This window comes from Anabrus simplex, chromosome 1 (genome assembly GCF_040414725.1).
Source record: "Anabrus simplex isolate iqAnaSimp1 chromosome 1, ASM4041472v1, whole genome shotgun sequence".
In the NCBI taxonomy this organism is placed as follows: domain Eukaryota; kingdom Metazoa; phylum Arthropoda; class Insecta; order Orthoptera; family Tettigoniidae; genus Anabrus; species Anabrus simplex.
This window is the reverse complement of record NC_090265.1, coordinates 1,613,818,814-1,613,834,049: the sequence shown is the minus strand read 5'-3', so window position 1 is coordinate 1,613,834,049 and position 15,236 is coordinate 1,613,818,814. Positions and strand designations below refer to the sequence as shown.

The window sequence follows — 15,236 nt, the reverse complement described above, 5'->3', positions numbered from 1 at the left end:
GATCCCAGGGAATCACTGGAGAGGTGGAGGGAATATTTTGAACATCTTCTCAACGTAAAAGGAAATCTTCTTGGTGTGTTACGAACAGCAAAGCTCATGGGGAGGAGGAAAATAATGTTGGTGAGATTATGCTTGAGGAAGTGGACAGGATGGTAAATAAACTCCATTGTCATAAAGCAGCAGGAGTAGATGAAATTAGACCTGAAATAGTGAAGTATAGTGGGAAGGTGGGGATGAATTGGCTTCATAGAGTAGTAAGATTAGCATGGATTTTTGGTAAGGTACCTTCAGATTGGACAAAAGCAGTAATTGCACCTATCTGTAAGCAAGGGAACAGGAAGGATTGCAAACGACTATCGTGGTATCACATCGATTAGTATACCAGGCAAAGTATTCACTGGTATCTTGGAAGGGAGGTTAAGATCAGTGGTTGAGACAAAGTTGGATGAAAACCATTGTGGTTTCAGACCACAGAGGGGCTGTCAGGATCAGATTTTCAGTATGCGCCAGGTAATTGAAAAATGCTATGAGAGGAATAGACAGCTGTGTTTGTTTCATAGACGTAGAGAAAGCATATGACAGGGTACCGAGGGAAAAGATGTTCATCATACTGGGGGACTACGGAATTAATGGTGGATTATTAAAATCAATCAAAGGCATTTATGTTGACAATTGGGCTTCAGTGAGAATTGATGGTAGAATGAGTTCTTGGTTCAGGGTACTTACAGGGTTTAGACAAGGCTGTAATCTTTCACCTTTGTTGTTCGTAGTTTACATGGATCATCTGCTGAAAAGTATAGAGTGGCAAGGAGGGATTCAGTTAGGTGGAAATGTGGTCAGCAGTGTGGCCTATGCTGACGACTTGGCCTTAATGGCAGATTGTGCTGAAAGCTTGCAGTCTATCCTAGAACTTGAAAATAAGTGCAATGGGTATGGTATTAAAATTAGCCTTTCAAAGACTAAATTGATGCCAGTAGGTAAGAAATTCAATAGAATTGAAAGTCAGATTGGTGATACTGAGCAGGAACAGGTAGATAATTTCAAGTATTTACGATGTGTGTTCTCCCAGGATGGTAATATAGTAACCGAGATTGAATCAAGGTGTAGTAAAGCTAATGCAGTGAGGTCGCAGTTGCGATCAACAATATTCTGTAAAGGTACATTTTCCAAGGTGCGACTGTAGCCGCCACGGCGGCCAGAGCCGCAATGACTGGGGTCGCCATATACGTTGGCGACAACAGCCGCAAGCGACGGGCACATGAGGTGTTTTTTTAGACAGGACTCCTGTCGCGCAGTCCAGTCCATCAGAAATGGACGAGAGCATGGGAGATTTCGTTAGTGGCAGGGCTTTTCTTGACATTTTAAGGGAAGTAGAAGAGGAAGAAATATTGTTAATTTGGTATCTCGGCTCAAAAAGAAGGAAAGTCAACAGTATATTTGCATCGCACTAAGAGGAAGGATGCTATAACATTTTAATTAGCAGGCATCTTTTAAGTGATGAGACAAAGTTGAGGAAGTATTTCAGACTGAGTGTTAGTTTAGTTATATTCTTGAACTTATAAAAAGTTAAATTTTGAAAACCCCGTGCAATCGGTACAAGGAGCCCATCAGCCCAGCTGAGAAACTTGCACTCACTCTCAGGTACGGACATTTTAATCTCATTTTAACAGCGTTTAGCTCAGCTGAATACATGTTTTCGCAGTAAGACATAACGATCAGTAAATGTATGGTCGTAATAGACTTCATTTTTTATTTTTTTTGCTAATGGCATTATGTCGCACAGACAGATAGGTCTTATGGCGACGATGGGCATAGGAATGGCGTAGGAGTTAGAAGGAAGGTGGCCTCATTAAGGTACAGCCTCAGCATTTTCCTGGTGTAAAAATGGAAAACCACGGAAAACCATCTTTAGGACTGCTGATAGTGGGATTCGATTCCACTATCTGCCGGATGCAAGCTCACAGCTGCGCCCCTCTAACAGCACGGTCAACTCGCCGGATAAATTTCAAGTTTAACAAACCCGCAATTTAATTGGCACAACATTAATTGCACCAATGTATTAATTATTTACATACCTAGACATGCCATTCCATCAGTGTAATTTCATGGAAGCATTAATAATTTAATTTATGTAGTTTCAAAACTGTCTTGAGTACTACTACTCAGTCAAGGTAATGAAGGAATCAATAAAAACGCATAAAAAATAACGCAGAGTGGGATTTAGTTTTTTTTTTTAGTACATAAATTACACTGTATATTCATGCCTATAAATTATGACCCAGTAATCTTGACAAGATTTCATGACTGTTCACATCTGTGCACGGCTCGGCTTTTATCAGCCCTTGATTAACAGAGGAGAGTGCTTGCGGAGGAGATGAACAATGGTCACTTCCTTCTGTCGCAGCGACTGCGGCCGCCAGCACTGTTCACTGCACCAGTGTGGCGGCTCAAGCCGCAATCGCTGCGATTCGCAGACCAAATTCAAACTGCGCATGCGCTGAGATGGAGACTGCTGTCGCCGTGCGGCTACAATCGCCGTTGCGGTTACAATCGCACCTTGGAAAACGCACCTTAAGAAAGAAGTCAGCTCCTAGACAAAATTATCTTTACATCGGTCTGTTTTCAGACCAACTTTGCTTTACGGGAGTGAAAGCTGGATGCACTCAGGATATCTTATTCATAAGTTAGAAGGAACAGACATGAAAGTAGTGAGAATGATTGCTGGTACAAACTGGTGGGAACAATGGGAGGAGGGTACTTGGAATGAGAAGATAAAGGGTAAGTTAGGAATGAACTTGATAGATGAAGCTGTATGTATAAACTGGCTCAGTGCTGGGCCATGTGAGGCGAATGGAGGAGGGTAGGTTACCTAGGAGAATAACGGACTCCGTTATGGAGGGTAAGAGAAGTAGAGGGAGACCAAGGCGACGATGGTTACACTCGGTTTCTAACGATTTAAAGATGAGAGGTATCGAACTAAATGAGGCCACAGCACTAGTTGCTAATGGAGGATTGTGGCGACATTTAGTAAATTCACTGAGGCTTGCAGAATGAACGCTGAAAGGCATAATGGTCTATAATGATTATGTATGTATGTATATTCAGAATGTTTGGGAAATTGAATGTTCTCGATGACAGTGGAGTTGACGTCATTTAGATTGACGACAACACCGGTAGCAGGTAAGTTGGTGGCACAAGCCGATGATAGTTCAAATGAAAACAGTGATTAGGTTTGTTGTGTGATTGGCCTACTGCGCGATGTGTTCACGTATGTTCTACTCAAGAATTGGCCTTTGCAGTCACTGGAAGTTTAAAGACAAACTTTTGTGAATTGAAGTGAGCTATTAGCCAGGAAATCTGTAACTTCGGAAATGAGTAACCACCATCGCCAACGACCTACTGTTCAACTGACAGAGATAAATGACTGGCCATGAAGTTCTTTTTCTTTATTTTGTGTTAATATTGCACATTACTATAATTAAAACTGTAAGTCAAAACCTTATCCCTTTTCTTTCTGTGGGGTTGTATATGAAGTGAGATAAATTTTCATAGTGAGTTTTTATGACCGGATACTTGACATAAACCTCATCAGAAGAGTTAACGAGATGAAACGAATGACGTAATATAAGAGTAAATAGAGGTGGGCACTATCGACTGATAACTATCGAAAAAGTCTATAGTTTAAACTATCGTAACAGTCTACTACTTATTTAAAAAAATAGTCGACTGAATTCAGTCGCAGTCCCTGTTACGGATCTCTCCACGTTTTGCTCTCCAGTCAGCGCAAAACAAGTCAGTGGAATTCAATCGCATTCCCATCACAGCGTCACGGAAGCGAATGAAACTGTCGGTTTATGGTCACATCGGATATGACGGTAATACACATGTTAAATTTATAGGTACCTACTTGATATGGCGATTTTCTCTTGTCATTCATGCGCTCTTTGTTTCGTTGTATATTGGTTTATATTAATTACGTTATTTATAAATAAGGCATAACTGTAATAATATTCTAGAAAGTACAGTAGTAGCGTAGTAGTGTGTTTGGCTAGTCTCATGTATATCCTGATTGTGTAGTCCAGCAGCAAGTTTTACATATTATTGTTAGCATTGTTCGGGAATAGAGCCTCATTGTCGTCTTTCTACCTTTCACTGTCCAATTAGCACCAAGAAAGGCCGTTCGTATGATGTTGGTTCATATTAAGGGCATCTCTGTATTTATTAGGCCCATATACGGACGAGTGCATAAATCTGATTTTAAGCTGCGCAACTGTGAGTTCCTCGATAGTGTGATTATATAAGTCCAGGATTGGGGTATGCGCCCAAGGTACAGTACTATTGTGGCATTTGCAAGGAATGAATGTAGGAAACCCCATGGAAAATTACATTAAGGATACGGTATCTGCTGTCGGTGAATGGAATACAAATCTGGGATATCCGGTTGGTGCAGCTTCTTATTCCTAATGTGGAGTGGACTTCCCAGCTGCAAACATGGGTCCCTTTGAATAAATTTGTAAGTCACTCGGTATAACATTAATTTTGTTCTAATGTGTGTCTATAAAAGTGAATTCTAATTATTGGTAAATTGCGTTTAAATAAGTCTAATTCGTAAAAGCACGACTCTCCATTTTTCATACGGAGAGTTTTGACTGGAAACATTAAAATATTTTCCATGGAACGACTGACTACTTGCGTTATATGAATACTTTAATTCGACTGAAATCATTCAATGTCAAAAATTTCATTTTTGTTCCGTATTGAATCAAGATTTATATTAAGAAATATGGGTGGTTCCTCTTATTCAATACTACAAAGTTGTGAAGTTATTAATACATCACATATTTATTTGATCTCATTATTGGGACCGGTTTCAGCAACTATACTTGTATCATCAGCCTGAGAAAATTGTTACAAAGCATTCTGAAAACTACACTAACATAATTTTAAAATTTATGTTTGTACAACTTGTTCTCAAACTAAGATTTTGTACTGGGTGTACACCATAAAACTTATATTTAAAATACAAAGATTAAAATAATGCTTATGAGATACAATACAAGTCATAAATATTATACAATATTTTGAATATAAAAATAAATGACTTTGTCAAATTGCTTGTAGATGTAATAAAGTTTGATTACAGTATTGAGTTTTGAAAAAAAATTCTTCATAAAATATATCTTAATTGGACATTAAAGGCATTCAGTTGGCTTTATCGAATTATATACATTTTTTAATTATATTTAACATACAGTAAAATTGTCTGTATAGAATATTAAGTCATTATACGTGAGGGAAAATCAGATTACAGCACCAATTTTTTATAAAAACAGTTCCTCGTAGAATATATGTTAATGACCTGTGTAGAATGTTCGAGTTTGCTTTGATTGTATCTAGAGTATAGTGACTAATATCTTGTGTGGATACAGTAAAGTAAATTACATTAGTATATATGTCACGTAATATTGATCTTATATTTTGATAGCTGTCTCTATAAATATGCATAAATTTGAGAGTTGTAGATTGATTGCAGAGATTTCTTGAAAAAACAATATGTGCAGAAGGATTTTATGTGGATCTGCAAAGATCTCGAACCACGATGGACCTAAAAGAAGAAAATATATTGCGTATTAGCGTGACTGAAGCGGAGACAAGGAGAAATTTACTGTTCCAGTTTTCAGAAATTTTCTTAGGCTGATGATGGCAAGTATATTTGCCGAAACCGGTCCCAATAATGAGATCAAATAAATATGTGACGTATTAATAACTTCACAACTTTGTAGTATTGAATGGGTGGAACCACTTACTCATAGTTCTTACTGAAATCATTCGACTATTCAGTCTTCTTGACAGGAAGTAATGAATACTTTCGTTCTACTGAAAATAGTCTAATGAATAGTCTATTCAGTCGATAGTTCGAAGGGACTATCACCCGATTAGTCAATATGGTTTTCAGTCGATAGTGCCCATCTCAAAGAGTAAGTAAAACTGATCATAGTTATAGTACATGCAGGCCTAAGTCATGTGTCCACTGTTTATTGTTTTCTTTATTTAAGAAAATTAAAAATAGTGCCTTCCAACTAAGGTAGCCAGTAAGACTCAGAATATAATCCTAAATTTATTAAAAAATAGTGTAGAATACATACCTGTGCCTGGAAGTCGCTGCATGAAATGGGAGGCTGTTGCTTATTGGACACCCCCACCCTCTCCTCCACCTTACTTTGTGTGGCTATAAAAGCAGGAGTAAAGGGCTCTAATATGAGAGGAAATACTGTATTTCTCATGAGTATGAACTAATGTACTTTATACTTTTCTAGATTACTGCATCGAACAGTTGAGGAGCTTCATCATCAAGCCAATATCTCTGGGCCTTTACCCAAGCATACAGCTGTTGAGGAAGCATCACATAAAGAAACAAAAAGTATTTGTGGTACTCCCACTGAATCTCATGAGTCACATGTTTTTTCAGTAACTGATAAAATTTCTCATGAGTCTGCACCTGGGAATAGAACTGAAGAACCAGAATCACGTGAAATGACACCTGTTACTGAGCATAACTCTAATTCTGTTGAAAGTATGGATGTCGAGAACAGTGACACTTCATTGTCATCCGTTGCATCTGCTTTACCTGAGAGGACAACAGAACATATACCTGATGGACCAATAAGACTGGTAAGTTTGTTTTGTTTTCTTTTGGATTTACAGTTATAATAAGGAAGTGTCTTCAGTGATCAGCTAGAAAAGTAAGAATGCATGAAAAGACTTGTTCTTGTGTTTCTTAGTGATCTGAAAAAATAAGATGTATAAAAATAGCTTCAAGAAATGAGGAAATGATACATACGCAGGTCGAGTCATAAGTCATCGCAACTATTTTTTTTCTCGCGAACAGGAAACAAGATGGAAAATCTAAGAGATGCATTTGGAAATATAGGGCATGTACTTATGCATAGTGCCTGAAGACAAATTCTGACTTCAGCAGATTCTCGTAGGAAAGCGACAGAACACAGGCCATTGGTAAACATTGTTTTGTTAGACAGGAAATACACAAGACAACATACAAAGGACAGGTCTCTACTGGTTACAGACCTCCAAAATTGTAACCGTAGTCAGGACAATTACCCCTACACATACTAATATTAAATAGAATAATAATAATAATGATAAAAATAATGACATAAAATGTGAATAAAGAAATATGACACCGAAGTGTTGAATTCGTACCAGAGCATGGAAACGTGACGGCTAACTTTCGATACGCAAAATTAAATCATATACAAGGGAACGCTTACAGGCCTAAAAATGAAAAGTAAGAAGGATTGTGGAAGCTGCAGGAACCCTATGAGGTCCATGGGAAGGTATGATGTTATTGGGGAGAAAAGATTTACAATCAGTACATCGAAACTCATCGTATTAACATAATCAAAACCAATATTACAAGAAACAAGATCATGACATAGCAACAGATATTTAATTCACAAGTAAAGGGTGTTTAAAAGACTTTAACAACTAACGTTCCACGACACAAAATCAAGACATACTTAAGTAACTTAGAGAAAAATAGTTTAAAATGAAAGTAAGTGAAAGAACTGAAATTACGGCAACGGAAATCTAGGGCATACTTGGACATGTTAATTTAAAAACTTTAAAAACGACATTAAGCAAGGAAATACCAAAAAGCAAAAGGAATAAAATTAAATCAAAAGAAATTAGAAAACAGAGAATGACATAAAATTTACACTGAAATATCACTTACCAATAAAAACTGAAGTTCCCGAGGGAAACCCTTGAGCGCACGCGCTTGCTAGGGCGGTCGGATGTAAATGACGCCGAGCACACGCATCATTTTTCCAAAGCCGGCAAGAATACTGGAAATAGCCCAATCACAGTTAACCAATAAGATCAAACGTACACTAGATTCCCGTTTGCCAATACAATTGCATGACCATATATGGTCATTTCGTGGCCTACTGATGCGAGAGAAATTACATCACCCGTTTCAACATCGGTGACCGCGCATGCGGTACAGGATGCTTCAAAATAAATCTCCTTACAAAATTTTACATCAGATTACAATTTTGACATACAGAATTACATAAAATTTACATACAAAAAAAAAATCACTCAAAACACTTTTGCATCTTGCAGTGTTCATACTGTTCAATATATCTTGCTTTTTCCTTATTAAAAAAAAAAGATTATTACAAAATGTTCCAGTTACATAAAAACTATTCCAGCAGAGTCCAGAGTTACAACCAAAAATGAAATCCTTCATACACATTAAATAAACTCCAAAATTATATTTCCCACAGTTCCAGTTCTCCGTCCCACCACATATTACATTCTCCTCCTTCCAAAGTCGCAATGCCACAATTGCACTGCACCACAAATTTTTATCTTCGTTCTCTTCAGGAACGTCTGTACAGGCAAAAACAAGTAAAGTGTTAGAATCGCTGTCAAACGAAGGTGCTGTCCGCGGCCGATGGGCAATGTCTCCATCCATATTACAGTGCCTCCATAGCTCTCTTACAGCCTCAGCACAGCCCATCAGCTTAGTGAACTGGCCCAAAACAGGCGAAGGTTATTGGCGCAATACTACAGATTGCCGCCAACAGAACCACCTTCCCATTCCACCATCAGAAATTAGTGGCCAATAGGTGCGTTGCAGGCTCCAAACAGATACCCCAGATTGAACAGAGTCCGTGGTATTGCAGTCACTGGAACATAAACAGACACAGCGGAAACTTGGAACTGAAGAAATAAGGGCACTGGCCTGAACTATTGACGACTTAACGTTGAGTATCAAGGGTGGTGTGTTTTTTTTTTTTTTTTAACAATAACAAGCCTCCTTAGGGAGGTTCCCTCTCATAGTTCTGGGGTACCCCAGACCCCTCAGCAAGTGCTATTTCAGAATTTAGGCCAATTTAAAAAAAACTAAAAGGAAATCTGCCAGAGTTTACCCCAGTACCAAAAACATTACAACACCCCTAATTAAGCATATGAATAAAATTCTAATTTTACCCCAAATTACATTACATTACAATATCCCTAATACAGTCACAACGACCATCGTTATTACAAGAAAGGCAACTCTTAATTAAATTATTAACTATAAGGTCCAAAATGTGTGTGCGCAGTTTATTAACTATAATTTTGTCTACAACGAAATAAATTCCTATTAACTACTAAATTAAGTTACCGTGTGCATTCTTAATCACAGAACACTAAGAAAGAACCAAAAGAAATAAGAGGAAGAATTTAGAATGTTGCAGGGAAACTCAAAACAGGGAAATAAATACTTAATCACATTAGCTTGCAACCATTTCCAAGGAATTGAGGTTAGTAAGACACTATTCATTTACCATATCATGTACTCATAAAATGTTTGCATAGATAAACTCACATTACGTATTACGTGTCACACCAATCAAATTAAGGCTCAATTAAGCCAGGAAAACCAAATCAAAATCGCATTACTTTACCAACAGTAACTCAAAAATAAAAAAACGAAAGTGATGCAAGAGTGCGCATACAGAAATCCAACTCACTTATATAAGAAATAAAAAGGCATAAGTAAAACCTTCATACCAGAGATTACCAGATAACCGCAAGACACACAAGACTACCAAGCTCATCTGTCTTCCAACATACACACAGACATCACCAAACCACCAAAACAAGTGCGACGATCCCTGAATCAGCATAACCAACCAATGGTAAAAGGCACAAACGACCTCAACACTGACTCTCCATCACACATCACAAAACACAGTACACACACACACACACACACACACACACACACACACACACACACAAAAAACACCTGTGCGATGACACATCAAGTAGTACCCACAAAAGAAAAAGGACAGTACATGACCTCAAGTACACTTGAACATATCACATGACAGCGAGACTCTTAGGGTCATATTCATGAACGAGACTTTGACTTAGAATTAGACTTAGAAGGCGGTAAGTCGCCATTTCCATTTCATAATCACTGCTTGGGGGTAAGTAAACTTAAATGGCACAACGCACAGTGGAAGCCTTGGGTGATTATTTCTGTAATATGTGGTCTGACGGAGAACTGGAACTATGGAAAATATATTTTTAAAGTTTTCTTTATTTAATGGGTCTGAAGGATTTCATTTTTGGTTGTAACTCTGGACTCTGCTGTAATATTTTTTTATGTAATTGGAACATGTTGTAATAATCATTTTTTTAAATAAGGAAATTCAAATTTCGTCTACAAAATTAACTACACCAGCAATATCTGTCATTACAAGAAACATGATCATGACATAGCATTAGATACTTACTTCACAAGTGAAGGATGTTTAAAAAACTTTAACCAACACCATTCCACGACACAGAATCAAGACATACTTAAGTAACTTAGAGAAAAATAGTTTAAAACGAAAATAAGTGAAAGAACCAAAATTACGGCAACAGAAATCTAGGGTAAACTCGGACACGTTAAATTAAAAACTTTAATAATTACATTAAGCAAGGAAATACCAAAACGCAAAAGGAATAAAATTAATAACATTAAATCAAACGAAATTAGAAAACAGAGAATGACATAAAATTTACACTGAAATAACACTTACCATTAAAAACTGAAGTTCTCGAGGGAAACCCTTGAGTGCACGCGCTTGCTAGGGCGGTCGGATGTAAATGACGCCGAGCACACGCATCATTTTTCCAAAACCGGCAAGAAGACCGGAAATAGCCTGATCACAATTAACCAATAAGATCGAACTTGCACTAGATTCCCGTTCGCCAATACAATTGCATGACCATATATGGTCATTTCCTGGCCTACTGATGCGAGAGAAATTACATCACCTGTTTCAACAGTATGAACACTGCAAGATGCAAAAGTGTTTTGAGTGATTTTTTTTTTGTATGTAAATTTTATGTAATTCTGTATGTCAAAATTGTAATCTGATGTAAAATTTTGTAAGGAGATTTATTTTGAAGCATCCTGTACCGCATGCGCGGTCACCGATGTTGAAACGGGTGATGTAATTTCTCTCGCATCAGTAGGCCAGGAAATGACCATATATGGTCATGCAATTGTATTGGCAAACGGGAATCTAGTGTACGTTTGATCTTACTGGTTAACTGTGCGTTGCCAGCAGTGGGGCAGGCGCTGAATACCATTCGCTGCATGTGTATCGCTAACGTGTGACACCTCTCTCCGAAATGCTGTTACAATGTCCTCTTTGTTAGCAAACCATTGTCCACGTAATGGCTTCTTGACTTTGGGGATTAGATCATAGTCACATAGGCTCAGATCAGGCGAATAAGGCAGGTGTGAAAGAACCTCCTTACGGTCGTTGCTCCTGCTTGCTGACTTCCATTTTGTGACTTTCTCACTCACGCACGGAACTTGGGGCCATGCTTAGACCCATACTGTTGTTTACATACACCATCTAGTGGCATACGTACATACCGTACATTTCCAAATGCATATCTTAGATTTTCCGTGTTGTCTCCTGTTCCCAAAAAAAAAAAAAAAAGCCATGACTTATGACTCGACGAACATACAGGGAAGTGCAGAAATTGAACCAGATTTTAAGCGAGTGCCAAATAATGCTGAGTAGTGATTTAAGAAAGGCACTGGCACTGTGCTTTGACATCGGTGCCAGAGATGGAACGGTAGGCACGGTGTCATGATTTAAAATGAACCGGTGCCAGTGGCACTGGCATAAAAATAAATCTGTGAAACGTTTACAAGAATAAAAAGATTTGTGACGTGAATATTGTCCTTATTTATACCGTTAGTACGGACAAGAACAATCAATCAAGTCTGCTTTTCCATGAGTACATCAAACAGTATGGCGGGCACTGGCGGCTGGCACTGTTGCTATACGAAGCACTATTGTTTGTGGCCACGTGACTGCCTCGTGCCAGCGGCACGACACGTACAGGCCAGTGCTTCTCAGATCCGTGCCGGTGTCAGTGGCAGTGCCAGGACAGATCGCTTCTACAGCAGGTACCTACTGGTCACCCTGTCCTTTCAAGTGCTGCCGGACCGTGCCACGCTATGCTTTATTCTCTTTCGTTATATTATCGATTGTCTTGAATTCCGTGTCAATGGCAGATAAGACAAAAATCTAGCCCTTTGTGGAGCTATATCACTCCAGGTGATACAAACCAGTACATAACAGTGTGAGTCATTTTTAAATCTTGGATATCGTTCAAATCGACTATAACATGTTTAAAACGGCATATGCATCATCGTACCTGGAAGACCCCTCAATAGCTAGGCAGGCAGATCCGTTAAAATGGTGGCTGGGAAGAAAGCTTCAGTATCCCAACATTTACTATTTAGCTGTCCGGAAGTTGTGTTTTGCACCAACATCCGTGCCTGCCGAAGGTGTGTTTTCGAAAGCTGGTCAAATTTTCACTAACAGACTGTCAGCGAATGAAGTGAAAAAAATACTGTTCTTGAATGTGAATGCAAAACTTAATTGAGGGTTATTTTGTAGTATTTTGCAAGTAAATATTAAGTATATCCATGTGTAGTTCCTTTTTTTTGTTAATAAATGAAACACAACCGTTTTTATACGAGTCCAATGAATAAGTAGTCATCATGGCAATGACAGTGCCGCGGCACCAGTGTTTTGGCGCAGTGATGCGTTTGGCACTTGCACTGTGCACACCAGTCCCAGAGGCACTGGAATTTGCATCACTAATGCTGAGAAATACCATGAGAAGAATAGAGAGTTATGTAGAGCTATATAACGCATATGTTGCAGTACTAACACAAAAGGTGGTGCCCATCCGATACTATGAGATCGTGAAGTCAGGTGTAAGTTATGACTGGCAGTCAAGGACATTTGGCTAGTTAAAAATGAGAATTGATTGTAGGATGACTTCTTGGTTCAGAATACTTACTGGAAGGTTAGAATTGTTCACCTCTAATTTTCACTGTTAACGATAATTTTTCAAAGGGTATATGAAATTGCATGTTAGTAAGCAGTCTGACTTATGGTCATGACTAGGTCTTAATGGCAGACGGTGTTTAAAACTTGCAACTGATATTTGAGAACATGGGAAAAAATGCAATGAGTATGATATAAATATTCTTATTTCAAAGTTGAAATCAGTCAGTACTGATTTTAGGGCAGTCGCCCACTTGGTAGATTTCCTGTGTGTTGTTTTCCTGGTCTTTTCTTAAATGATTTCAAAGAAATTGGAAATTTATTGATCATCTCCCTTGGTAATTTATTCCAATCCCTAACTCCCCTTCCTATAAATGAATATTTGTCCCAATTTGTCCTCTTGAAATCCAACTGTACCTTCATATTGTGATCTTTCCTACTCTTAAAGGCACCATTCAAACTTATTCTTACCCCCTGTGAGTGGGGGATGCAGATGAAGAATACACCCACGTTATCCCCTACCTGTTGTAAGAGGCGACTAAAAGGGGCGACCAAGGGATGATCAAATTAAAACCATGAGACTACTTGTAATTAGTACCATCATGCAGGGAAGATCATGGGTCTCTTTTACTTGCACGTAGTACCACTATTAAGAGATAGGAATTTCATATTGTTCCGTATTGAAGTGAGTTTACTAATAAGTTAAAAAAAAGTTTATAATGGTTCAACCTTTCAATACTATTAAAGTAAGAAACATAAGTTCACATTCCTATTTAATTAAAAAATTTACCAGTTTCGACCAGTATTTTTGGTCGTCAGTCGATCACAAATAGGTGTAAAACAATGCACAGATAAATAAATTGTGAAGTATAAAAAATTCTGAAGGTTACTGATAATGAAGCACTAAAATCTTTAGGGAGTACTGTGCATTGAAAGATGCACAGGTAAAAATATTAAGTTTAGATGATACTGTCAGATGCTGTATACGAAGCCCTATAACACATATATTTATAAGGTGCAGCTTATAAGGCACTGTGCAATTTTAAGGATACTGCGTGTCAATCATGAACATTAGTAAGACTTAAGCGTTAGAGAGCAGTGTACGGGAAGAAGTCTATAATCAAATAGTATCAAAATATAGTACTGAGCAAATTCTTGAAGAGGTCAATTGCAGTTTGAGACACTATATAATTTTAGGGAATAGCACTGCCCGTAGATAGATCCAAAAATGATGAAGTCGCCGATCAAATATGCAAATATACTACGGAGCAAGTTCCCAAAGAGTAGATCAGCACTGTGCTTCTAAAAGTTAGATGTGTTACAGGGCACTGTGTGTGAAGAAGTCCACAATCAAGTATGTATCTAAATGTAGCCCTGAGTAAATTCTTGAAGAGTTCAGCTACAGTCCATGAGGCACTGTATAATTTTAGGAATTAGCACTGCTGGTCAATAGATCCAAAAATTATGAAGAAAGTCGCAGATCAAATAACTAAATGTATTACAGAACAAGTTCTTGAAGAGAAGATCGGCACTGTGCTTCCAAAAGATTCGTAAGTTAGATCATTGAAATTATTAAAATCGGTACCAATTTTAATTAAATAGGAATGTAAACTTACATTTCTTATTTTAATAGTATTGAAAGGTTGAACCATTTTATACTTTCTTTTAACTTATTAGTACCATTATGTTAGGTACAAAATAGGTTTATGATTAGTAGCGACAGTGTATGCCTCGGGATGCATTTTACAGTACCTATGATTCATACCCGTATATGAGCAACACCATGGGATGAGCGACACCATGGTTCTGCCTTGCCTATTCTTAGTACCTACTATGTGAGGAACACCACGTGATAGTGCGGGTCCCTGTGGTTAGTCCACTTATTTGAGGAACACAATAGGTTCGCGTTGCCTGTAAATTTTGAAGGTTGAGTAAAATGTTCCGCCTTTACAATACCAAGATTCTTTATTATCTAGTTATTTACATATCATTTTTAAAAATGACGGGACATGTTTCGTCTAACTTGTAGACATCATCAGCCGCAAAAGTCTTTAAGAAAAAGCAACAACGCCCAGTTTTACTGAATCATCCCATGTGGACAATTTTAATTTTAATGTCAACAATATTTTTAAGTGTTGTGCTCTGAACAACCCTGAACACTCTTCACCATTTTAGTTGACGTATTCAGCTACCCAAATTATTTTGATGTGGTGTTTTGTCCTTGTCCTTGTTGCCTTTTCTTAAAGACTTTTGCGGCTGATGATGTCTACAAGTTAGAAGAAACATGTCCCGTCATTTTTTAAAATGATATGTAAATAATTAGATAATAAAGAATCTTGGTTCTTC

General features: G+C 37.9%; 1 protein-coding gene across 4 annotated transcripts in view; it reads left to right on the top strand.

Moving 5' to 3' along the window:
* LOC136858597 (tether containing UBX domain for GLUT4) overlaps nucleotides 1-15,236 on the top strand; it is a 265,079-nt gene that overhangs the window by 120,343 nt on the left and 129,500 nt on the right. For all 4 annotated transcript variants that reach the window (XM_067138272.2, XM_067138275.2, XM_067138273.2 and 1 more), the window contains exon 5: nucleotides 6,318-6,672. In XM_067138272.2, the coding sequence (XP_066994373.2) occupies nucleotides 6,318-6,672 (355 nt within the window). The remainder of the gene's footprint in view (nucleotides 1-6,317; nucleotides 6,673-15,236) is intronic.